This window comes from Marmota flaviventris, chromosome 8 (genome assembly GCF_047511675.1).
Source record: "Marmota flaviventris isolate mMarFla1 chromosome 8, mMarFla1.hap1, whole genome shotgun sequence".
Classification (NCBI taxonomy): Eukaryota; Metazoa; Chordata; class Mammalia; order Rodentia; family Sciuridae; genus Marmota; species Marmota flaviventris.
The window spans coordinates 43,243,316-43,266,749 of record NC_092505.1 but is presented as its reverse complement, the minus strand read 5'-3'; the positions used below and the strand labels follow the sequence as shown (position 1 = coordinate 43,266,749).

General features: G+C 38.2%; 2 protein-coding genes and 5 non-coding genes across 10 annotated transcripts; 1 reads left to right on the top strand and 6 right to left on the bottom strand.

Annotated features, from left to right (window-relative positions):
- Positions 1–640: 640 nt before the first annotated feature.
- Rfc4 (replication factor C subunit 4) lies at positions 641–16,500 on the top strand. The gene is made up of 11 exons (XM_027951449.2): positions 641–861; positions 2,081–2,223; positions 3,776–3,854; positions 8,408–8,487; positions 11,456–11,575; positions 13,885–14,028; positions 14,470–14,590; positions 15,163–15,288; positions 15,987–16,067; positions 16,138–16,254; positions 16,339–16,500. The coding sequence occupies exons 2-11, from the start codon at positions 2,093–2,095 to the stop codon at positions 16,432–16,434; spliced, it is 1,095 nt and encodes a 364-aa protein (XP_027807250.2). The 5' UTR covers positions 641–861; positions 2,081–2,092; the 3' UTR covers positions 16,435–16,500.
- Eif4a2 (eukaryotic translation initiation factor 4A2) lies at positions 16,495–22,715 on the bottom strand. Of its 4 annotated transcripts, none has more exons than XR_003584954.2 (12): positions 22,611–22,685; positions 21,761–21,809; positions 21,539–21,671; positions 21,116–21,255; positions 20,188–20,356; positions 19,989–20,098; positions 19,610–19,753; positions 19,182–19,319; positions 18,853–18,942; positions 18,537–18,616; positions 18,005–18,115; positions 17,228–17,280 (listed from the first exon to the last, which is right to left on the bottom strand). XR_003584954.2 is itself a non-coding variant. In XM_027951446.2 (11 exons), exons 1-11 carry the CDS (start codon positions 22,637–22,639, stop codon positions 17,136–17,138), a joined length of 1,224 nt encoding a protein of 407 aa, XP_027807247.1. In that variant the 5' UTR covers positions 22,640–22,715; the 3' UTR covers positions 16,495–17,135. The 4 variants fall into 4 exon arrangements, 2 of the variants coding, with proteins under 2 accessions (XP_027807247.1, XP_027807246.1); XR_011708321.1 differs by having other exon boundaries at positions 18,009–18,115; XM_027951446.2 differs by lacking the exon at positions 18,005–18,115 and having other exon boundaries at positions 16,495–17,280; positions 21,761–21,806; positions 22,611–22,715.
- LOC114105196 (small nucleolar RNA SNORA4) lies at positions 18,677–18,816 on the bottom strand. Its single transcript, XR_003584964.1, has one exon. It is a non-coding gene; the product is annotated as a small nucleolar RNA SNORA4 (small nucleolar RNA).
- On the bottom strand, positions 19,006–19,137 carry LOC114105194 (small nucleolar RNA SNORA63). Its single transcript, XR_003584962.1, has one exon. It is a non-coding gene; the product is annotated as a small nucleolar RNA SNORA63 (small nucleolar RNA).
- On the bottom strand, positions 19,399–19,578 carry LOC114105198 (small nucleolar RNA SNORA81). Its single transcript, XR_003584966.2, has one exon. It is a non-coding gene; the product is annotated as a small nucleolar RNA SNORA81 (small nucleolar RNA).
- Positions 19,827–19,953, bottom strand: LOC114105195 (small nucleolar RNA SNORA63). The gene has a single exon (XR_003584963.1). It is a non-coding gene; the product is annotated as a small nucleolar RNA SNORA63 (small nucleolar RNA).
- Positions 21,356–21,424, bottom strand: LOC114105199 (small nucleolar RNA SNORD2). The gene has a single exon (XR_003584967.1). It is a non-coding gene; the product is annotated as a small nucleolar RNA SNORD2 (small nucleolar RNA).
- Positions 22,716–23,434: the final 719 nt, after the last annotated feature.

The following is a 23,434-nucleotide window of genomic DNA, read 5'->3' as shown; positions in this document are numbered from 1 at the left end:
GATCAGGGTTCAGGAATTAGATGTCCACGGCTGCATGGACATGGAATGTGGAGGACCCCTCATTCGGGGATCCTCTTCCTCTCCAAGAGGCACATACTACACGTACCTTCAATAGGCCAAGATACGCACCTTCTTCAAATGTCTCTGCCCTTAAGGCAAATGGTTTGTTCTGTGACCAAGAAGGACCGAAGGACAAGATCCACAGTGTGTCCTCTTCTGCCGAAAGATCTACTCCACGCTCCCCAACCCCAGTCCTTTGGGATAAAGTAGGCTGCAAGTCGAACTGTGTCGTCGCAGAAACGCCGGCAAGATGCCCCACGACTACAAATGAAGTTTACAGGCCCTCGGCCCGCGCGCCGCTTTCCCGCCAGAGCGTCGTGTCCGCGGGACCCACTAATTTGGAGACAGTCGCACTAAAGTGTCCTTACCCGGCGGTCTCGAGTGGGTGCAAAGGACAGGGTGAAATTTCATTCGCATCTCCTTAGTTATGCCCGTTCCAGTCTATGCCTCTCGAAACGTCTGTCGCCTTAAAGATGCGCCTTAAAGTGTCAATCCGCAAAGGGTTCCCATCGAGCGGCGCGAGTCCCGCCGGAAGTGACGCGTGTCCTGCGCGCATACTCCCGCCCTGCCCTTCGCGGCCGTTCCGTGGCGGGAACCGAGGCGACTGTAGAGACTGCACCTACTGCAAGTCTTCGGGTCCCGTTATTGTCTGAATTAGGAACAGAGCTGAGACTTTGCCACCACCTCGTCCTTTTCTCATTCCGGAAGACCCCAGAACGAGCCGGCAGTCCACTCGCTTCGGTGACGAGAGGCTGAAAGATCCAGGCTCTGCGGTTCCCGCGCGGAAAACAGGGTTTGCAGGTGACCAGCGGGTGAAATGTGGAGCTTGCCTTCCCTGCCCGTCCCGTAATGCCCCTGTGAGGTCTTCCATCTCGCATACCCACCCACGCCTGCATCCCTTAGCGAGACGGGGTTTCGGTGTAAGCGTCTCTTAGAGCCCAGCTTTGGGCCGTATTATTTTTAGCAGCCCGTAGCAGGGATGAAATAGTCTAAAGACGTTAAGACCCTTGGCCGCTTACAGATATTAATAATTTATTTTATTGAATGTATAGTCAGTGCCATGCAGAGCTGAGAGTTCGCAGTTTTCTTTCTTAACTCAGCTGTCTTATGGGATAGGCCTTAGCTCCTTTTGCAGAAGGGAAAATCCCGTCTTGCGGGTGGTAATTAATTCATCAAATGTTATGGAGCATCTGTCATGTGCGGTTCTAAACACGGAGGGCATACAGCAGTGGGGAAAAAAAAAAAAAAAAAAGAGTTGCCACTAATGCTAAGGATTTTCAGGCAGGCTAATGATGTGTTTTGTTTGGTTTTCGCCCCCCTGAAAACACCCTGGCAGAATATTTACCCAAATGTTAGTAGCTATCTTCTATATAAGGGACTTCATTTGAATTTTTTAGATTTCTCATGCTTTTCTGTATTGGGTTCTTCAATTGAACATGTTAACAGAGAAACAACTATTTTCATTTTAACAAGAGTCCCCCACTCTTCCTACCCCATGGGCGTGGCAGGGGTGGGAGGGGGGCTTCTTTAATTGGACACCGGCTTTGCCAATGAAATAGATCATTGAGTGGAGCTCGGCTGAAGTAGCAGTGAAGGTTATCATTTGTGGTCCCAGCACTTCTGATTGCAGAGTCCATTTCAGGGTGTAGCTAGATCTCACCCATAACTGAAATGGAAGAAACTGTAGAAGTCCATATACAATTTGCCTGTTAGTGGTGTCATATTTATCAATGCATTTGGAATTCTTAAAATTTTTTCTGATACGCAATTTGTATTTGTTCTGTAACTTTTTCATTATAAATACATTCTAAGTTCCTTAAGAACTTTGGCCTCTTTTGTGTCCCTTGTAACCTTCAGTACAAAGCATTCAGAGCATCCTGGGGCATGGGGTGATGTTCTTACAATAAGTATTTATGAATGCCTTTGCACAAGGTAATTGTGCTTTCAGGCTAAACTTTCTCTTAATGATTTCAAGAAAGCCTTATTTTATTGATTGATTGATTGTCTTGCACTTCATCAGGGTGAAGTAACCATGCAGGCATTTCTAAAAGGCACATCTATCAGTACTAAACCACCATTAACCAAGGATCGAGGAGTAGCTGCCACTGCAGGGAGCAGTGGTGAGAACAAGAAAGTCAAACATGTTCCATGGGTGGAAAAATAGTAAGAATGCTTATATTTTTGTGGAAATAGCTAATAAATTACTGCTGTAATCTGTTCTGATTTCTTTTTTTAAAATGTGAGGGGAAATTAGTTCATTTTGTTTAGATGCTGTTCTTGAAAATCACCCAATTATATAAATCACAGAATCTTGGTATTGAAAGATACCTGACCTAGTTTAATTCCCTTATTTGGTAAATCTTGATAGCTAAAGTTTGTAGTTTGGGGGGCTGGGATACAGAAATGAAGAAAACAGTTTTTGCAAACTGGCTGTCAGGAATTCTACTTAAATCCAAATAACCCAAATGTTCCTTTTTTATTACTAGTAGGTGGAAATTGTCTAATTTTGTTTATACATTTTTGGCATCACAACCCTTGAAATGGCATTTTAATTTTCATCAGTAAATGATATTATAAGAAGTCATTGTAACCATTGAATGGATTGATATAGCCTCAGTTATTAAGGGTTTGCAGATTATTTATTGGCCAAGTAAGGTACTCATATGTTTTGTTTGGTACCAGCATTCCTTATAAAAATCTAGATTTTTAAGATTTTTTTTTTTTTTTAATTGTCAATACTGAGGAATGAACCCAGCATGCCACATGCTAGGCAAGCACTCTACCACTAAGCTACACACTCAGCCCAAAAATCTAGATTTTTTTTTTTTTTATTATTTAAAAAATTATTAGTGGGAAAAATCTATATTTTCCGCTTCTCAGGAGATCAGGCAGCATTGGCTGCAAGATCTCAATGACAATTAAATGGACTTGTGTATTGCTTCTCATTTTGGGAAGGTCATGTGTTCCTTAATTTGCCATAGTCCTTATTATCTTTTTTCTTGCTGTACATCTGCTTTCTTCACTCTCATTGTCTGCCTAATACTTGCAGTATTTGAACATGAGACACTGGTTTGTAATATATAGAGGTATGATTCCTGCCTAGCATTAATCTTATTCATTAGGAAAATGTGGATCAAAAACTTGATTACTTAACTAAACACAAAGTCTACTCAGGGATGGGAATATATAACTTTGTTCTAGCTTTTCTTAAGAACACTAATTAATGACTTAGGATGAAATTTATACTTCACATTGGTTAAACTTGGTTTTTGTTAGCCCTTTTGGTACAGTTAGATAATAAGAAAAAAATGGCATTAGCCAATTCACATTTTAAAGTATATATATGTAACCAACATAGTTATCTTTCTTTAGATTATTAAATAGTTCTCCCTTTTCAGATCAGCTTCATAATCTTATCTTGTCAAAATATAACACTTTCTAGGCAAGCGTTTAATTTTTATCCAGTTGGCATTTGTGGCATATAAAATAAAATCCCATTGCTTAATTCTTGTTGCAAGCAGTGCAGATGGGAGATAAAAAATTATTTTACTTCTGTAGTATATATTACTTAAGGTAAATACAAATGAGGTTTCTACCTTCTTCCAATTCATTCCCAATATATGAGAATTATTATTGGTATTTTAAAAGAAGAAACACTTGAGTCTTTTCTGTGGCTACCAATGCTAAATAACTTTTTTTCCTTCCATCCCCTCAGTCGCCCAAAATGTGTAGATGAAGTTGCTTTCCAAGAAGAAGTAGTTGCAGTGTTGAAAAAATCTTTAGAAGGAGCTGATGTGAGTACCAGATGATGCTCAATGTCATTGGGTAATTTAAGAATTAATTTATTCACCCTCTTCCTTTGTTTATAACCTTTTGCCTTCATTAGATACCAGTCTGTATAGCAATGCCTTGATAACTGTACAAACAGTTAGTTCAACAAATGCTTATTAAGCATCTGTATAAGGCAGCTTTCCATTGCTGTGTTAAAAATACCTAAAATAAACAATTTACAGGAGGAATGGATTAGTTTGGCTCACAGTTTTAGAGATTTCAGTGGTTGCTTGACCACATTGCTCTGGGCCTGTGGCTGCACAGTATGTCATGGTGGAAGTACATGGCTGAGGAGGCTGCTCACCTCATGGTGGCCAGAAAGCTACAAGAGAAGGGGCTGGGATCCCTATGTTCCCTTCAAGGTATGCTCCCAGTGACCTAACTTCCTTCCACTAGGCTCCACCTCCTAAAGATTCCACTGCCTCCCAGTAGTGCCCCAGGCTGGCAACCAAGCCTCCAGTATACTATCTTTGGGAGTGATTTAAGATATAAACCATAACAGTATCTTCTGTTCAGTCATATGTAGCATTGCTACAGAGTATTCAAGTAAGTAAAGACCATGAACAAAACAGACTGGGCTTCTTTTTTCATGAGCTTTTATTTTGGTGAGAAGAGACAATAAACAAGCCAAATAAATAAGAAATTGATAGATAATGTTATGTGTTATAAAGAGCCACACTTTTCAAACTTTACGATTTGGCTTGAACTACAGCATAAGAAAATCATTAAAGCTGCATGCCTGTAATCCTAACTACTTGGGAGGCTGAGGTAAGAGAATTGCAAGTTCAAAGCCTTGTAGCAAGACCCTGCCTCAAAACAAAAAATAAAAAAGATTTGGGGACTTAGTTCAGTGATAGAGTGCCACAGGTTTAATCCCCAGTTCAAAAAATTAAAAATAAAATCATTGAGCATTTAATTCTGCTTAAGCTCTCTGTCTCCAGCTGTAATGTATAAGGTAAAATAATCCTTGAGTAACCTGTCATTTAGATTATTCAGAGACAAAATAAACCCATGTAAAGAATTAGAAATTTCAGATTGTATATAAAGATGTGCCCACGTACTTTAAGAACTCAATGAAGAAAGTCACAGATGAAAGTAGGATATGGTTGGATTGCTTGTTTTGTTAATCAAGATATACTTCCTTAAACCTGGCTGCTTTTAATATGAAGTTCTTTGGTTTTTGCTTCCATAGTTCTCTTATAATTACCCTGTGGGTTGAATATACCTTATCCAAGATGTTTGGAACCAGAAATGTTTTAGATTTTGAATTTTTTTAAAATTTTGGAATATTTGTCTTAAACCTAATGAAATATCTTAGGGATAGAATCCAAGTCTAAATACAAAATTTATTTATGTTTTATATACACATAACCCTAAAAGTAATTTTATGTAATACCTTTAATAATTATCATGTATGAAACAAAGTTTGTGTGCATTGAACCATCAGGAAACAACAGTGTTACCATATCATCCACCCACATAGACAGTGTGTGGTTGTTTGGTTTCACTGTCATTCCTGACTCTGAATTTAGATACTGCTGATAAGCAATCATTTTCTACATTTATTCATACATCACACTTAACAGTTTAAAAAAATTGACATTCCACTGATAGTGAAAAAAAATAACGTATTTAGGGTAACTAAACACTTGTAGCATCATGTTGACACTCAAAATGATTGGATTTTGGAGCCTGAAATTTAGATTATGGACATTCAATCTGTATTACAGTACACCTTTGGAAAGAAGTTACAGTTACAAAACTATTTAAAAGCTTTTCTTTAATTGTGTTTGTTTTGGTTCACAATTTCACAGTGGTACAATTTTAATTGCATCACAAGATAGGTCCAATTTAATTACTAGTATTTTCAGCTCTTTAAATAAATGTTATAGGATTGTGATTTAATTTTTGACTTGAGATTGAATAAAGGTCTTTGTTTTGTGACCCCTTTTTTAATATTTTGTGGACTGGGGATATAACTCAGTGGTAGAATACTTGCCTAGCATGAACAGTACAAGGCCCTGGATTAAATCCTCAGTACCACAAAAAAACCCAAAATGCTTCTTTTCAAACCAAATTTTACAAAACAAAACAAAAAATAATTTTTCAACTTCTAAATAGTAAAGAAAAATACTTTCTTCATTTACTTTCAAAGGTAGAATTATAATAATTTTTTTTTTCCAAAATCAGTTTTATGCCAGGCATAGTAGCACACACTTGTAATCCTAACAGCTCAAGAGGCTCAGGCAGGAAGATGGCAAGTTCAAAGCTAGCTTCAGCAACTTAGCAAGGCCCTAAGCAACTGTCTCACAATAAAAAATTAAAAATGCAGGGGATGTGGGGATGTGGCTCAGTGGTTAAGCATCCCTGGGTTCAATCCCTGGTTCCCACCCAAAAAAAAAAAAAAATCAGTTTTAAGATGTGATATTCCACAGTTCTTAAATGTACCACTTATATCAGACTATTATATAAGGTTTGATAATTCTACTGTTTTAAAGAATTTAAATTATTGTATGTTATAAGTTAATTACTTGGATGAATCATTACAAATGTTGAGGTATGCATCAATCAAAATAACAGGTATAACCTTAAAAACTAAGGAATCTAGGAATATTTTTAATGTTTTTTTTTATCTTTTAAATAGAGCCTCATAGTTTGTATCTTAAGGTATATGTTACCAATTAATAGTCTTTTTTTTTAATCTTTCTTTTAATTGTTGATGGACCTTTATTTTATTATTATTTATATGTGGCACTGAGAATAGAACCCAGTGCCTCACATAGGCTAGGCAAGTGGCCTACCACTGAGCCACAACCGCAGCCCCCAATCAGTAGTCTTTTAATTATTATATTTACCTGTATGTTGGTTTTTGATTTATTTGGTAAACACTGTAGTAGTATTCACTGTACTGAAAACTATAGTAGATGCTAAGGATACAGAAGTGACTGGGACAAATAAGATTCTTGGTCTTTTTGAGTAAACCATCTAGGGAGTTAGGTATTTTACAATTAAAACCATCAATTAAATAACCATAAATAAATGTAAACTGAAATAAATGCAACAAAAACAAGTGAGCAAATAAGAGAGGAGGCCCACTTTAGATTGGATGGTGAGGGAAGATGTCCAACTTGTAATGCATTAGGAGTTTGCCAGGCAAAAAAGAGTAATGTCAGATTCTAGGTCATGGGAACAATATATTGCCAGGCCTGAAAATACTTAGCTATTGGAAGCCATTAAAGCTGGAGCCTGGAAGGTGAGGGTGATGGGCAAGTCATAGAAGTCCTTACAGGTCATGGTAAGCAGCTTGTGGATTTTTGTCTGTTTTTTTCCCTTTTTTGCCAGGGAAGTGAGGCGGGCTGTGCTGAGGATTGAACCCAGGGCCTTTCACATGCTAGGCAAGCATTTAACCTCTGAGCCATATCCCGAGCCCTTTGTGGTTTCTTCCTAAGTAGAGTGTGAAGCCAGTGATAAGGTTTAAATAACAAGCACAGTGATATTTGATTTGGTGAAGAATTAATGGACAGGGTGGTCAGGCAAAGATGAAAGCAAATAAACTACTTCCTAGTGTCCTGTATGTAATGATTTCCTTACCTTAGAGGACTTACTGAAGAATGTATAGTTTCAGCTGGGCACTGTGACTCATGCCTGTAATTTCAGCAACTTTCGAGGCTGAAGCAGGAGGATTGCAAATTGAAGTCCAACCCCAGTAACTTAATGAGATCCTAAGGATTTAGCGAGACTCTGACATAAAAAAGGGCTGGGAATGTGGCTCAGTGATTTATTGATCCTGGTTTCAATCTCTGGTACCCCAAAAAAGAATGCATGGTTTTAGAATGGAGCTCATTAAAATGTAATACATTTATTAATCTTTACCACAGATCAATTGCCTAGTTGATAGGAGCCAAACTAGCTAGATTAAAGGTATAAAAGAAGATCGCTAGTCATTTCATTTTATCCTTTCTTCTAATGAATTCTCCCTTTCTTGTGGGCATCCCTACAGGGTACACAGTCATGATGTGGTGTAGTGTCTAGGGCTTTATAGATGTTTGGGGTTTTTTTGTTGTTGTTTAAATATTTTTGTTCTCATTCAAAGCTCTTGTATGCCTTTTTCAGTCCTTTTTCCTCAGTATTGGCCAAATCCCATTACCCTTTTGATCTCTTTCCCCTTTGAAACAGCTACATCTTTATATAAAATCTCACCCAATCTTGAACAAAGAAATCAAAAGCCTGAGATTCCCTTCAGACATAAGTAGGTCATAAATACAAGAAACATAGATATTGGTTCAATTTAAGAGATTAGAAAGATACTTTGGGGAAAAAAGTGATAGTATATGAAAAAGCAGTATTTAGAACTGTTAGTACTATGATACCAGTTAGATTAAGGAATCTTAATAGCTACACACATGTATCTTCTCTACTAGGGAGATCACTAAACTGTTCCACAGACATTTGCAGTCATCATTTCATCTATTTGTGCCGAATACAATTGATAAAAGTTAAAATTTAATTTCCACAGCTACCTAATCTCTTATTTTATGGGCCACCTGGAACTGGGAAGACATCCACCATTTTGGCAGCTGCTAGAGAACTCTTTGGGTAAGCTGAATTTAATCAAACACTCTCTCACCTTTTTAAAGATTTGACACCAAAAATCTTTGGTACTACTTTTCTCTAAAAATTTTCATTTAGTTTCTGTGAGGTTCTTGGGTTTATTTTTATTTCTGAACTTTTATTAATCCCAATTCATCCCCTCCTCCCCAGTAAATTAGCTACCTACATCTTTTGTAACCTGCATTCTGAACTTTGTTCAAATATTTGAATGTACTATAACATAGGGAGCTTGTGATTTTTTTTCTTTAAATTATTTTCTATAACTTTTTTGTTATGATTTTGGAGCCCAGAGGACCACCCTATCCCTGGTCATTAATTACAAGCACCCTTGTAATGCTTCATCTGTATCTTTGAGATAGAAACTGCTATTATTTTCTGCATCACCCCTCTTGAGTTGCCCCTGATCTGGATTTCTTAGTCCCTGCCTTGAGTGGCCAGCCAGGCGAGCTTCTGCCCTCAAGCCTCCTGAGTGTAAGCAGAGTAAGTGGTAGTTGATGGAGTTTAATTCCAGGTACACCAGAAAAGTCTCCCTGTGACATTTCTTCTTCGATTCCTCTTCCTTGTTTGACTAACTGGTATAGTCAACTCTTCTAGAGGAGTTAATAGATGGACAGTTGACCCTTCAACCACTTGGATTTGAACTATATAGGTATAATTATATGTATCTTTTTTTGAAGATTTGCAAAAATTTGGAAAAACTTGAAGAATCATGTAATCTGTAAATATTGAAAAATTTAAGAAAAGGGCATGTCATAAATGCATAAAATGTCAATAACAGTCTATTTTGTCATTACTACCATAAAATATACACAAATCTAAATTTAAAAATGTGTCAAAACTTATGTGTACAGACACAATTTGTATATAATGCTATTCAAAGTCAGAAATGTAAACAAATGTCAAGATGCAGTAATTAATTCTAACTACATAAAATTAACTGTAGTACATATTGTACTACGGTAATAATTTCAAAGCCACTTCCTCTTGCTGTGAAACAATGAGCTCAGATATCAGCTATTTAAGACGCCTTGTAGTTTTGAGCAATTTGTCTAATAAATTAGTATCTCAATAAAAAGCAGTCCCTCGCAGTTCTCACATATTTTTTACCTTATGTAATACATATACAAAATGTGTATTGATAGTGGCCTGCATCTAAATATAGTGAAACATGCACAAACATAACAAAGGCTGTCTTGAATTTACCCAGAATTTTTTATTAGGCCTATAGCCATGGGGTACATCAGAAATCCTACATATGAAAATAATAGTTGCCTCTGAAACACCAAACATGAAAGGATAATTGTGTCACAGTGTAAGGGAAGACAAAAGAAGAAGCTGCTATAGCCTTAGATTTATTAGATGACAACTTTCTTTTTTCATTACTGAGGATTCAACCCATGGATGCTCTACCACTGCCCAGACTTTCTTATATTTTTTTATATTGAGGTAGGGTCTCGCTAAGTTGCCCAGGCTGGCCTCAAACTGGGGATCCTCCTGCCTCAGCTTCCCTAGTAGCTTGGAATACAAGGATGCCCCATCACACCCAGCTTAGACCAGCAACTTTTGTTTCTCAGATTTTTTTTTTTTTTTTTTTGATACTGGGAATTGAACTCAGGGACATTCAACCACTGAGCCACATCCCGAGCCCTATTTTGTATTTTATTTAAAGACAGGGTCTCACTGTGTTACTTGGTGCTTCAATTGGGAAAAATAAAAACAAAACTAAATCTCTTGTGGGATGCAGGGGTGGTGTTTAAGATTGAGCTCAGTTCTTCATACATGCTAAGTACACACTCTACCACTGAGCTATACCTCTAGCCAGTCTTGTTTTTGTTGTTGTTGTTTTGTTTTGTTTTTTTAATTTAAAATATATGTAGAGAAAAGACTAGAGGGTAGTTTCAGACCAGTGGTTTGACGGGGCATGCCAGGTATTTTTATTTTCTTTTGATTTCTCCATAGTAAGCGTATACTACTGTTAGTAATTTTTTAAAAACTCATCTAACTGTTCATGCCAGAGCTAGGGAGGTAGCTCAGTGGAGAGTACTTGCCTAGCATGCACCAGGTCCTGAGTTCAGTCCCCAGTACTGGGGTGGGGGGCAACTGTTCATGTTAAGGCTGAGGGTGTATATAGTTCAATGGTAGAACACTTATCCAGCATGTACAAGGCCCTGGGTTTGATCTCAAGCTACACACACACACACACACACACACACACACACACAGACAGAGGAAAAAAAAAAAACCTGCTCATGTTTTAATCCAGTGACTTTCCTTATAATAAGCTACACTCTGGAAATGATTTGAAAAGTGCTCAAGTATCAAGAATTCTAACAGTTAAGTATGTTAAGTAAATCCAGTAAGTAATTATTATATAACCATTAAATAACATTTACAATGGTTCTTTTTTTTTTTTTTTTTTTCCTCGGTACCGGGGATTAAACTCTGGGGCACTTGACCACTGAGCCATATCCCCAGCCCTATTTTGAATTTTATTTAGAAACAGAGTCTCACTGAGTTGTTTAGCACCTCACTTTTGGTGAGGCTGGCTTTATTAACTCTTGATCCTTCTGCCTTAGCCTCCCAAGCTGCATGTGCCACCACGCCCAGGTTACATTGGTTCTTATAACATGGCAAAATAATTATTATACTATATCAAGAGGACTAAAATTTTACATATTTTCTTATGTAGCGTTTTTTTTTAATGCATGAATAAAGCTAACTTGTTAACTACATGACTCTGAAAAAGAAAGAACACAGACTTGCTCACATACCTTCTATGTATTTTGCATACTAGGTGGATTTTAAACTATTTCAATGTTCAAATGTTAAAATGTGATAGGCCTAGGTTACTTGAATGGTCTACAGTGTTCATATTTATGAACATATTTATGTTCATATTTATTTGCAGTGTTAATATTTCATATTTATTGTATATTTGTTCATATTTAAATAGGCCTGAACTGTTTCGATTAAGAGTTCTTGAGTTAAATGCATCTGATGAACGTGGAATACAAGTAGTTCGAGAGAAGGTGAAAAATTTTGCTCAATTAACTGTGTCAGGAAGTCGTTCAGAGTAAGTAAACTTGCCTTCCCTTCTCCATGGCATGTAATTTTATTTGTTTTAAATGTAGGCTGTGGTCTGCATATGCCACACAAAAGTTTATATGTTGAAACAATCTTCAAATTCTAATGTTAATGGTACTCGGAGGTGAAATGTTGGGAGATAGTTAGGAGAATAGATGAGAGGGCAGGGCTCCCATTGATGACATCAGTGGCTTTATAAGAGGAAGCGAGATCGCGTAAGCAGCCTCTGTCTTGCCATTTGATGCTTTCTGCCATGTTATAACAAGACAGCCCTCAACAGATACATACAGTCCCTCAATTGTGGGCTTCCTAGCCTCCAGAACTGACAGAAATAAATCTATTTTCTTTATAAATTGCCCAGGGTTTTGCTTTTTTGTAGCAACACAAAATGGACTAAGACAATAAATGTCCTGCCAAATTTTGAGCTTCTTTAACTTTTATAATTATGTTAGAAAACAAGTTACCTCCCTTGTCAGATAAACTCTTTAGTTTAGTGTATATTTCATAGCTTGAGTTACCACAAAATTTCTTTGAAACTGGGATAGTTTTAGAGTGAAAAGAAACACTATTGGTAATTAAAATATGACTGTCATGCCTGAAGCACACAGAGCTTAGGTGGCAGAGTTAAATTTTACATCAGAACACTTTAAAATTTGTAGAAAGTGAATGACTAATTTTTTTTTCTTTCAACTCTATCTCTAATAAATGACTAATATAGATAAAGAATTCTTAAAACTCAATAATAGCCCAGCACAACTCAGGATCATGAGGCAGGGAGATTACTGGTTTGAGGCCAGCCTAAGCAACTTGGCAGGACCTTCATCTCAAAACAAAATTAAAAAAACAGAATATAGCTCTTAGTTCAGTTCACAATGCCAAATAACAGTAATAACCCAACTAAAAAATGGGTAAAGGAATCCAAATACACATTTCTCAATTTAAAAAAAAAAAAAAAGCTATACAAATGGCCTTTAAGATGTGAAAACAGGGGCTGGGGCTGGGGCTGGGGCCCGGTGGTAAAGTGCTTGCCTTGCATGTGTGAGGCACTGGGTTCGAGCCTCAGCACCACATAAAAATAAATATATTGTGTTTTCATCTGCAAGTAAATAAATATTTTTTAAAAATGTGAAAACAATGCTCTTCAACATCATTAAGCAAATAAAAATCAAAACCATGATGAAATCCTACTTTATACCTACTACCTGGCTAAAATTATTCTAAATTGAGAATAAGTTGTTGACAAAGATGTGGAGAAATTATAAACTTCATACATTGCTAGATGGAATGTAAAATAAAGTCTCTTGGAAAACAGTTTGGCAGTTCTTCTAAAAGTTAAGCAGAATTATCATGTGACCCAGCAGTTCTACCCCAGGTACATAACCCATAAAAAAAATGAAAATGCATGACTGCTCAAAAATGTGAATAAAATCCATAACATTATTCCTAATAACCAAAACATGGAAACCCAAATATCCAAATGATTAATGGATAAATAGTTCAGAAAGTACAATAGTGATTGCCTAGAGCTGGCAGATTTGGGGGACGATAAGAGTGACTCCTAATGGATACAAGATTTCTTTGGGTGTAAAAATATTGTAAATTTAGACTGTGGTAATGGTTGTACAATTCGTGAACATGGTAATGCCCCCACTGCACACTGTTTTGACTTTCTGTAATTTGAGTTACCTGTGGTCAATTGTGATCTGAAAATATTACATGGAAAATTCTAGAAATAAACAATTTTCAAACTACAAGCCATCAAGTAGTGTGTGTGATGAAATCTCAATTCTGTCCTGCCTGGTACATGAATCATTCATTCCTTTATACAGCATGTCATGTCCACGCTGTATGTGCATTCCACCTATTAGTCACTCAGTCGCCATCTTGGTTATCAGAACTGTCACAATATCATGGAATTTGTGTTCAAGTAACACGTAATACCCTCCAAACACAAAAAGAGTGATGCTGGCAATCACTAAATATATATTGATGATTTGATAAAATTATTTCATTTTATTGGCTGGCCTCATGAATACCCATAAAGAGGTCTGGAAAGAAATGGGTTGCTAAATACTACTGATCTCTTATGCCTATTAAACTTCACCATAGCTATGTAAGTATAGGGGAAAAAAACATGGTGTGTATGGACTAATACTCCAATTTCAGACATCCACTGGGGACTACCATATACTAAAAAACATTGTATACTTTAATTGGGTGAAGTGTATGTATATATCAGCAAAGCTGTTAAAAACAATACATGCTAAAATCTGATTCCTATGTGTTTCTCCAATTTAGTGGGAAGCCATGTCCTCCTTTTAAGATTGTAATATTGGATGAAGCTGATTCCATGACCTCAGCTGCTCAGGCAGCTTTAAGACGAACTATGGAGAAAGAGTCTAAAACCACACGTTTCTGTCTCATCTGCAACTATATTAGTAGGTATGTATGTTTCCCTGTAGATGCTAGGCAGTCTTATTTATTTTGGTACTGGGGATTGAACTCAGGGACACTCAAGAGACAGGGTCTCACTGAGTTGCTTAGTGCCTCGAGGTTTTGAGGTTGCTTAGGCTGGCTTTGAACCAGTGATCCTCCTGTCTCAGCCCCACCCACCCCCCCAGCCTCTGGGATTACAGGCATGCACCATCATGCCTGGCCAGTCTATTTTTTTAATTGACACGTAGAAAGTGAACATATTTATGGGCTAACGTGACATTTTTCTGCATATATACATGTAATGGATCAGAGTAATCAGCATATCACTTCAAATATAGTTGTTGATACCACTTGTAAGGCAATTTTATTTTGATTTAAAGATTGCATTAACATTCCATCTTGATTTGTTCTTAATAGTGGTTTTTTTTCCCTCTCATTCTTTTGTAGAATAATTGAACCCTTGACCTCTAGATGTTCAAAATTCCGCTTCAAGCCTTTATCAGATAAAACTCAACAGCAGCGATTACTAGACATTGCTGAGAAGGAAAATGTCAAAATTAGTAATGAGGTAAGTAATTCCTTTGATGAATGTCCATGAAGAGGTCTGGAAAGAAATTTATCACTTTGACCCTACTATATTTTTCAGGCAAACTGAAGCTAGATGAGCAACAGTTGGAATGTCTAGGAGTTAAAGGTTTACTACTGTTAAATTATTTAAGCTAATTTCTTTCAGACACCCAAAACTGAGGTCACATATACAAGACAAATACTGCAACAAATAGTCTAATAATACACTTCAAGTGATAAGGTCCTTACTCAGAACTCAACCATAATTTGAATTTCCTTTGCTTATTTTCTGTGATCCAGGAAATAGGATAAATATGGATTTCATTAAAATCAAAAGGCTCTCTGGTCATCATAGTTTATTCCCACCAACTAGGGAGGCTGAGGCAGGAGGATCTCAACTTCAAAGCCAGCCAGTCTGGGCAACTTTCTGAGACCCTATCTCAAACAATGAAAAAGAGCTGGAGATGGAGCTCAGGGATGAAGAGCCTCTTGATTGAATCCCCACTACACACATACACACACACAAAAAAAAAAAAAAAAAAAAATGAAAAAACCCCCCTATTTTCTTTTCAGGGAATAGCTTATCTAGTTAAAGTATCAGAGGGAGACTTAAGGAAAGCCATTACATTTCTTCAAAGTGCTACTCGATTAACAGGTGGAAAGGAAGTCATGGAAAAAGTGATCACAGACATTGCTGGGGTAAGAAACTAGATAAATTCATTATAGTTGTTTTATTTGTGGCTGTTTGAAAATTTTGCCCAGATATTTATGGTGCTATTATGTACACTAGAATATGTAATATGGGAATAAACTGGGTACCAGGATACTAGAGGAGGTAACGCTGATTTTTCAGTTCATCAAGTACATTATTCGATTTTTAAGTATAAAAGGTATAGCATTAGGCACATTAGGTATTCTGTTAAAGCACCCTGTTATCCCTTAATATCTGTGGGGGATTGAGTCCAGAACAGCCCTTCCCCCACAAAAAACCCAAGAAAGTTCATTCAAATCCTTTATGCAAATTATGTAATGTTCACATGTAATCAATTGTATTCACCTTTCTTTGTGCTAGTTTTTATATTGTTTAGGGAAATTCAGGGCACATGCAAACTTTTCAAATATTTTCCATCTGCAGTAGGGTAAATCCATGGATACATTCAAAACATCATTCCCATTTTTCAGAAAACTGCTTTCCCTGAGGCCCTTAAGGATCAGGAAAAGGGTGGGTACCCTCACTCACCCACTGACCAGAGTACTGCTGTTCTTGTTCCAAGTTTCTTCTTCACAAGAGTTCATCAGTTGGGAAGATGAGGATAACTCCTTTTGCACACATAGGCCACCTCACTATTCTAAGTATGAAATCTATACTGAAATGATCTTTTTTTTATACCTTTTAGGTCATACCAGCTGAGGCAATTGATGGAATATTTGCTGCATGTCAGAGTGGCTCCTTTGATAAACTGGAAGCTGTAGTGAAGGTAAAACCAGTTACCAAACTTGGGGTAAAATTTAAGTGATCTTACCGTAACAATTTTTTCTGTTACACAGGAATTGATAGATGAGGGTCATGCAGCCACTCAACTTATAAATCAACTCCATGATGTGGTTGTAGAAAATGATAACCTTTCTGACAAACAGAAGTCCATCATTACAGAAAAGCTTGCGGTGAGTACATACCATGATTACCCTAGATTATTTATCTGAGGATAGTTTGTTGTTTACCAACTTTTTTAAAATTATTTCTCGTAGGAAGTTGATAAATGCTTAGCAGATGGCGCTGATGAACACCTGCAATTGATTAGCCTGTGTGCAACCCTGATGCAGCAATTAACTCAGAACTGTTAAAGTGAATAAAATGACTTTTGTAAATAAAAGGTTTTGAGAAAATAAAATGGCCAGAGCATCTTTAAAGTGAATATACAATTTATTTAACATTCAAACTTCATTAAGACATGTGCAATATGGCAATTTTACTGGGGATTTCACCCTACCTAGGATATGATTGCTTGCTGGGGCTTAGCAACAGGGTCCAGTTCACACTTAGCACTAATTAAATACTTTATTGAATAAATACAATACCAAACAAAATGCATTCAAATGCTTTCTAAAAAAAAAAAAATCAATTTTAAAGGCCTTTCTATTCAGGCTAATGACAAACACAATAAAGGCAGATATGCTAGTTTAACATAATTGGCTGATTTTATACAGCACTTATATCTTTTAGTCCACAAGTATATTATTAAATGATAGAGAACATCTAATACAACCATTTCTACAGAACTAGGAAATAAATTTCTAAGAAAGAAAGATTTTACAGACCCCATCTTTTATACCCACCCCAACAGTCTAACTCTAAAGAGGATAAAGCCGATGACTTTCCTCACAAGAGCTCACGACTAATGTCGCTTTGCTATCAAAATCTGTATTTCTGATCCGTTATGAGCATTGAGACAAGATTCAAATATTCCCAAAGAAGCACAATGCACGTTGTGATCGCCTATTCAGCAACAGCGAGCACTGCATTCAAATATATCTCATCCCAGGAATTAAATAAGGTCAGCCACATTCATGGGCATTTCCTCCACTGTAGTATTGTAGAAAGTCTCAATGTCACGAAGAATCCTCTTGTCTTCTTCAGTAACAAAGTTTATAGCCACACCTTTCCTCCCAAATCGACCCCCTCTGCCAATTCTGTATAAGAGAAAGAAACCAGCAATCAGAAAATTACTTCTTGCATACTTTTATGAACTACTGAACATGAGGATCCACTTGTTAACCATCAGCTGCTGTTTACTTATCAAGGTTATCGTGCTTCTAATTGGAGCACTAGCTGCTAAATCAATATCTAGAGAAAAAAATCTTCCTTTGCAGTTAGTGCCAAAAGGATTCAAGGCTTGTCTGGCTGCAAAATGAGATTTTATCAGGCGTCTTGAGCATTATTATAAAGCAGATGACAAGTATTGTGTTTGGGGTAGTGAAATTAAAGCCCATACCAAAGTGGGCCAGCCAAGAGCAGTTGTCAGCCTGGGACAGATGTAAACACCAGGAATAAAACAAAGAGAACAGTTATGTAATCCATTTCGACGCACTTCTGGAACTGTAAACTGTAAATACAAATGCTGCAAGGTTAACTATTTTCTAAAACTCACAACTTTTTTTCCAGTGGGAAAACTAATTTTGGTATGGTAACCCAAACTTATCACTGCTTTTTTTTTTTTTTGCTCAGTTTCTTTCACACGTTATACTCAAAATTACTCAAACGTGTTTACCTCCAAAACAGCTCTCTACCTTCCTATAGAAACCAGACAATACAACCACCTAATGCTCCCTAACAAATGCTAACATACAAAATGCCTTGGCTGGAGCAACTTAAAATATCAAATAATCATGACAAAAGAAAAACAAATATAAATACCGACTCGCTCTTTATTCAAACAGTGTGCTGTTTCGCTTATGATTCCACGTCCTAAATTACGTCAACGCCGTTTCTGAGCGCCATCTCGTCATCAACTGCTGCTATCGACTCCTGTATTTTTTAAAAAGTCTTTTTTTACATCATATAACAAAGTACAATTCAATTTATTTAGGGATAAAGCCACTATAACTAAACCAGGGATCACTCAAATTGCTACCAGGCGACACCAAGAAAAATCCCAATTATAGAATCACCAAGAAAAAGCACATGGACAAAGAGCATCACTAAAAATAAAGCTCAAACATACGCTAAGACAACCAACAGATCTAAAGCAACCTGTTCAGTATTATATGTGCACAAACTGGGCCAAAGAGTACAAGTTTTCCCACTTTGTTCTGACCAATCTTCCCAAGTACAATGTAAATTACATCTGTTACTATCTTTACTGACTATTCCCTGATGACAGTGCCTTTCATATAAAAAAAGAAATATGAATTTATTTCACCAATATACAAAGTCAAGATGTTCTCACCTGTGAATATAGTTTTCACGATTGGTAGGTAGATCATAGTTTATAACCAAAGACACTTGTTGCACATCAATCCCACGAGCCTGAAATAAAACAGTGTATATTTCAGAGTCCTATTCAAAAACACTGGGAGATGCCTATATAATGTAGGCCACAAAATAGTAATGAACTATACAAAGCGGTATAGCCCACTGTGGAGCGTGGTCTTTTATTTTTCTCCCAAACAGCCCAATCTGGTAAAGGCTATTAAAAAAACCTTCCCAAATATATTAACTCTTGGTATATTACTTAAAAAACAGCAAAGTACATATATACTTACCAACAAGTCAGTAGTGATCAGAACTCGGCTTGACCCTGATCGGAATTCCCTCATGATAACATCTCTCTCTTTCTGGTCCATGTCACCATGCTGCAAATGAAAAAAACCTTAATTCAAGAATCACCAGTCAGGTCAACATTTAATTTTATGAACATGTATGAGACCAAGCGTCCCTGGCTGCTATAGGGGTATAGCAGACAGGTATAGGTAAGAAACAACTTTATTTTGAGCAGGGGGAACGACAACACAGCACTTAACAGCTATATTGTAGTCTGAATCCTGCTTAAAAATGAATATTCAATGTTTAGATTACTAAGAACATCTCTTACCAGAGCAGAAACTGTGAAGTCCCTGGCATGCATTTTTTCAGTGAGCCAGTCCACTTTGCGCCTTGTATTGAGAAAAATCACAGCCTGCGTAATGGTCAGTGTCTCGTACAAGTCACAAAGTGTGTCCAACTTCCACTCCTAAAGCATTTCAAAGAAGAAAGAAACAAACTTAGATTTCTACTGTTCGTTAGAAATTCTTTCCATAAGTCTGTGTAATATATGTTGCACCAAATCTTAAGACAAAGGACACTGGACATTAAGAAAGAGGTCCACCCCAGTCTTTTTAGGATCCAGTGCAGTTAATTTTCTTCTTGTGTGTACTCTGCTAGCATTATTGCAAAAACCAAGATATGATCCTAGCTTCTGCAATTTTAGCACAGTGCTTATACAAGAAGGTAAAAATCTCTCGTAACAATAGACAAAATTACCTCTCTTTCAACATTAATGTAAAACTGTTTGATTCCTTCAAGGGTCAATTCTTCCTTCTTCACCAGAATTCGAATTGGATCTCTCATAAATTTTTTGGTCACTTCCAACACATCTGTTGGCATTGTGGCAGAAAGCAACACAACCTTAGAGAGGGAAAAAAATGTTGTCACGGAAATAGATAGCACAAAAAGAACAACAAAAAAAAAAAACAGAATAATGTTTGACACCAAGCGTCTCTTGTCTTATCATGGAATGAACTAGACAGAGATAGTAATGTATCAAATGCTTTAAGCAGGGGGAACGACAATAAAACACTTCAGTTATATTGTAACTGTACCTGCCTTAAACAAAACCTCTGAAGAGTGAAATAAAGCTTACCTGAATACTTGTATTTAATTTTTGGAAAATCTCATAGATTTGATCCTTAAACCCTCGGCTCAACATTTCATCTGCTTCATCCAAAACAAACATTTTGATCCATTTTGGAGCTGTTAATAACAAAGTCATATTGTATCATCTCTCCATTAATGAATTTGAGTCTAATAGTAAAAATAAACCATATTAAGATAATACTTACAAAGATATCTTCTGTTTAACATATCAAACACTCTCCCCGGTGTGCCAACAACAATATGTGGTGCTTCAGCCTGCAGTTTTTGCATTTCATTTCGAACATTTGTTCCACCAATGCAGGCATGACAAGTTGCTCCCATATAGTCTCCAAGTGCCAGAATCACCTTTTGGATCTAAAAAAATTTTAAAAATTAATTATTGTCCTGTAAAAGTATATACCGTGACTAACTTCCAAAGCATAATGGCAAGTTTTTGGTCTGTCAACAGCTTGTATGCATGCATAGCACAGAACTACTTCCAAGCTTAAAATGCAGATTGACCTAACTACTTCAAGGTACAATTCTTTTCTGTCTGTGCCCTGTCATAAGTTGGATCCTGCTGACACAGATATCAAGTAATTAAGTAACATTTCCTACATTATTCTTCACTGTGTAAGGTGTAAACAGTGAATCAAGTAATGAATGTAATTACAGCTTGGGCAAATATTGATTTCTCCCACAGGGTATGGTGCCTTAACCTTAATAAAGCCTACAGCTTTATTAGAAAGGTTTACTTCAAAGCCAATACAGCAGTGAGCTTTGGAAACATAGCATGCAACAGATGCATCACAAACTACTGAGACAGTCAAATGGTAACATGTCACTGCAGTTTTCATGTTGCACAACTGCATTCAAATTAAAAAACAGGTACAAATCTAGTTCACCCTAAACAGAAAGCTTTGGATTCACAATCTTTTGGTATACAACCCTAGTAAAACATACCTACACACACATTTCCTGCTTAACTTTGAACAAAAACTCCCTGCATGCATGGACAATTTAAAAAGGAGGGCTCTGAAAGGACCAATTTAAGCTGTTTTAAATTCTTGACAGTTGTGAAACCTGAAACCTATGCAACACGCAAGCAGTTTTTTCGAACTACACTATCAATACCTGTTGAGCCAGTTCTCTGGTGGGGGCCAATACTAGTGCTTGGGTCTCCTTGAACTCAATCTCCAACTGTTGCAGGATGGAAATAGCAAATGTGGCTGTCTTGCCAGTACCTGACTGAGCTTGAGCAATCACATCATACCCTAAAAAAAGTAGGATACATATTTACCGATCCCACATCAAATCGTCACTTCTACTTCACACCATGTATTCCAGTTGGAACATGAATTATGCCCAATATTCAAGTGATCAGCAATGAGTATTTTCTTCATTTCAGGTCAGTCCCGAAAGATGTTTGCCATCATTTCACTTTTAAGGAATACAAATAGGTGCTAGTAGTCCCCCAGAGGTTACTTTTCCCTTTTTTATGGTCTACATCAAGGTAGAACAGTGAATTCTTTTTAAATGCCAAGAGTTTTCTTTTACCTTTAATACAGGGAATAATAGCTCTCTGTTGAATAGCTGAAGGCTTCTCAAAACCATAAGCATAGATGCCCCGAAGAAGAGACTCCTTTAAATTCATATCATCAAAGTTATCAACAATCTCATTCCAGTTGCTCTGTTAAGTTAAAAAAAATTACAAAACAATTAAGTAAGATGAAGACACTCACCTTTCAAGACCTTAAAAAATCCACACCCATTTCTTACCTCGATGACACCATCGGGGTCCATTCCCTCTGGTCCTCCATGTTCTCTGCTGACAAGAACACCGCGTTAGGCAACATCCCTTTCCCAAGCCACCTTAACCTTTTCAAACTTTGTCAATGCCCTCCCTACACGTGTAGTCTTAAAAGAGCAAACGAAGCAGATGCTGCAGGGCGCATTAGGAACCGTGGGCCTTCCCCAAGGTTCAGGGCTGTGGACAACTGTAAAAGCAGGCCCACAAATACTAATCAGCCCCCTTCCCCTTAGGCCAGAGCGCCAAATGCTCCCGTTTCGGCAGCGGAGGGTCTCGCGAGAGCTTCACGCGAGGAGCTCCGCCCCTAACTCTGCGCAAGCCGGGGTGATTGACGCCGGCGAAGGGGCCTGCAAAGGGCTATGCCAACGGTTCGCCGGCGCTCCAGCTGCAGGCCCAGGCCCCACTGCCTTCGGGCCACGGGGTGCGCGCCGCAGCGACCCACCGCCCTCAGCTACAGCCTAGGACCCCCAACTCGGGCCGTTGGCGGCAAATAAAGCTTTGGGACTGGGTTACACTACACAGAACGAGGGCTTTAAAACTAAATGTATACCTTGCTGCACTGGGAGGGGAAGCAGCCACTTTCCTCTAATGCGTTTGTCAGAAAAGACCCCCTTCACACTCCGTTTCCGGGCCCTCGCTCTCTCTACCCGCATCTCGGGGCCCAACCCATCATGGAAGCTTCTCGAAGGGCACATAGGGGCATAGTACCCCAAGGAAACGTCGATGTACCTGGAGTTTCGTGCCTCCAAGCCATCCACTACAATCTCTGACGCTACGTAACCTTCACTATTCAACACCACCACCGGAAAGGCGCCATACCTGTTATAATCCGCGGAGCCACCAGACATGATCCGAAGAACCACTCAGCGCCCGACTGAAAAGACAGTAGCACCCCGCCACCGGTTTTTTATAGGCTCGTGGCCGGAACCCGTTTCTTGCGGAGGAATTTACTTGTCTCTCATCGGTAGCCGCAAAATTGTGATCCTGAGGTCATTACCTCAGGTGAAATCCTAAGCGAGTCGATGAGAAAATACAGATTTCATAGTTTTTCGACTTTGCAGGATCGCTGGAAATCCTAGGATCGAGAGGAGGGCTGGAACTCTTTACTTCGCGGCGGAAGAATATTGCAGCAGGGAGACAAACACCGCTCCCCGCCCGCCCTGCTCCTACGGGGTTTCCGCGTCCCCGACGCAGAGGCGGGCCGGGGAGCGGGGGCCCGCCCGGGAGGCGGAAGCCTGCGGCGCGCGGTTAGCTCGCGGCCGGGCGCCCGCGGGCCCCGCTCCGAGGTCGCAGCCGGGGGTGAGGTAACGGAGGGACTGGCATTCCGTGTTGTAGACTGGAGGAGAATCAGGTTATTCCGCCTCTTCTCACCACTATTTAATTTGACGGTAAAGAGCCGCCAGGCGTTTAACCCCGTCATTTAACATCCATTTAGATCTTGAAAGTGTGAGACCCCTGCTAGGGAAAATGTCGGCCACCCAGCACATGCCAGAAAATCCGGTTTGCCGGTACATTTTGCAGAGCGACAAAAAGAAAATAAAAAAAAATTCTATTGCCATTTACAGATGTCTCCGAGTAACAACTCTGTTCGCCTCTTGTTGCTTCTGGTCTTTTCAAAATAATGCTAATGATTTTAACTAACA

Excerpts from the sequence above, each read along its gene's own strand:
- Rfc4 (XM_027951449.2), top strand. The coding sequence starts at position 2,093 with ATGCAGGCATTTCTAAAAGGCACATCTATCAGTACTAAACCACCATTA. Across the intron at positions 3,855-8,407 it reads AATCTTTAGAAGGAGCTGAT|CTACCTAATCTCTTATTTTA; the intron begins GTGAGTACCAGA and ends TAATTTCCACAG. Across the intron at positions 16,068-16,137 it reads AACTGGAAGCTGTAGTGAAG|GAATTGATAGATGAGGGTCA; the intron begins GTAAAACCAGTT and ends TCTGTTACACAG.
- Eif4a2 (XM_027951445.2), bottom strand. The coding sequence starts at position 22,639 with ATGTCTGGTGGCTCCGCGGATTATAACAG. Across the intron at positions 18,943-19,181 it reads ACTTCACAGTTTCTGCTCTG|CATGGTGACATGGACCAGAA; the intron begins GTAAGAGATGTT and ends TTTCATTTGCAG. Across the intron at positions 18,617-18,852 it reads TGATCACTACTGACTTGTTG|GCTCGTGGGATTGATGTGCA; the intron begins GTAAGTATATAT and ends GTTTTATTTCAG.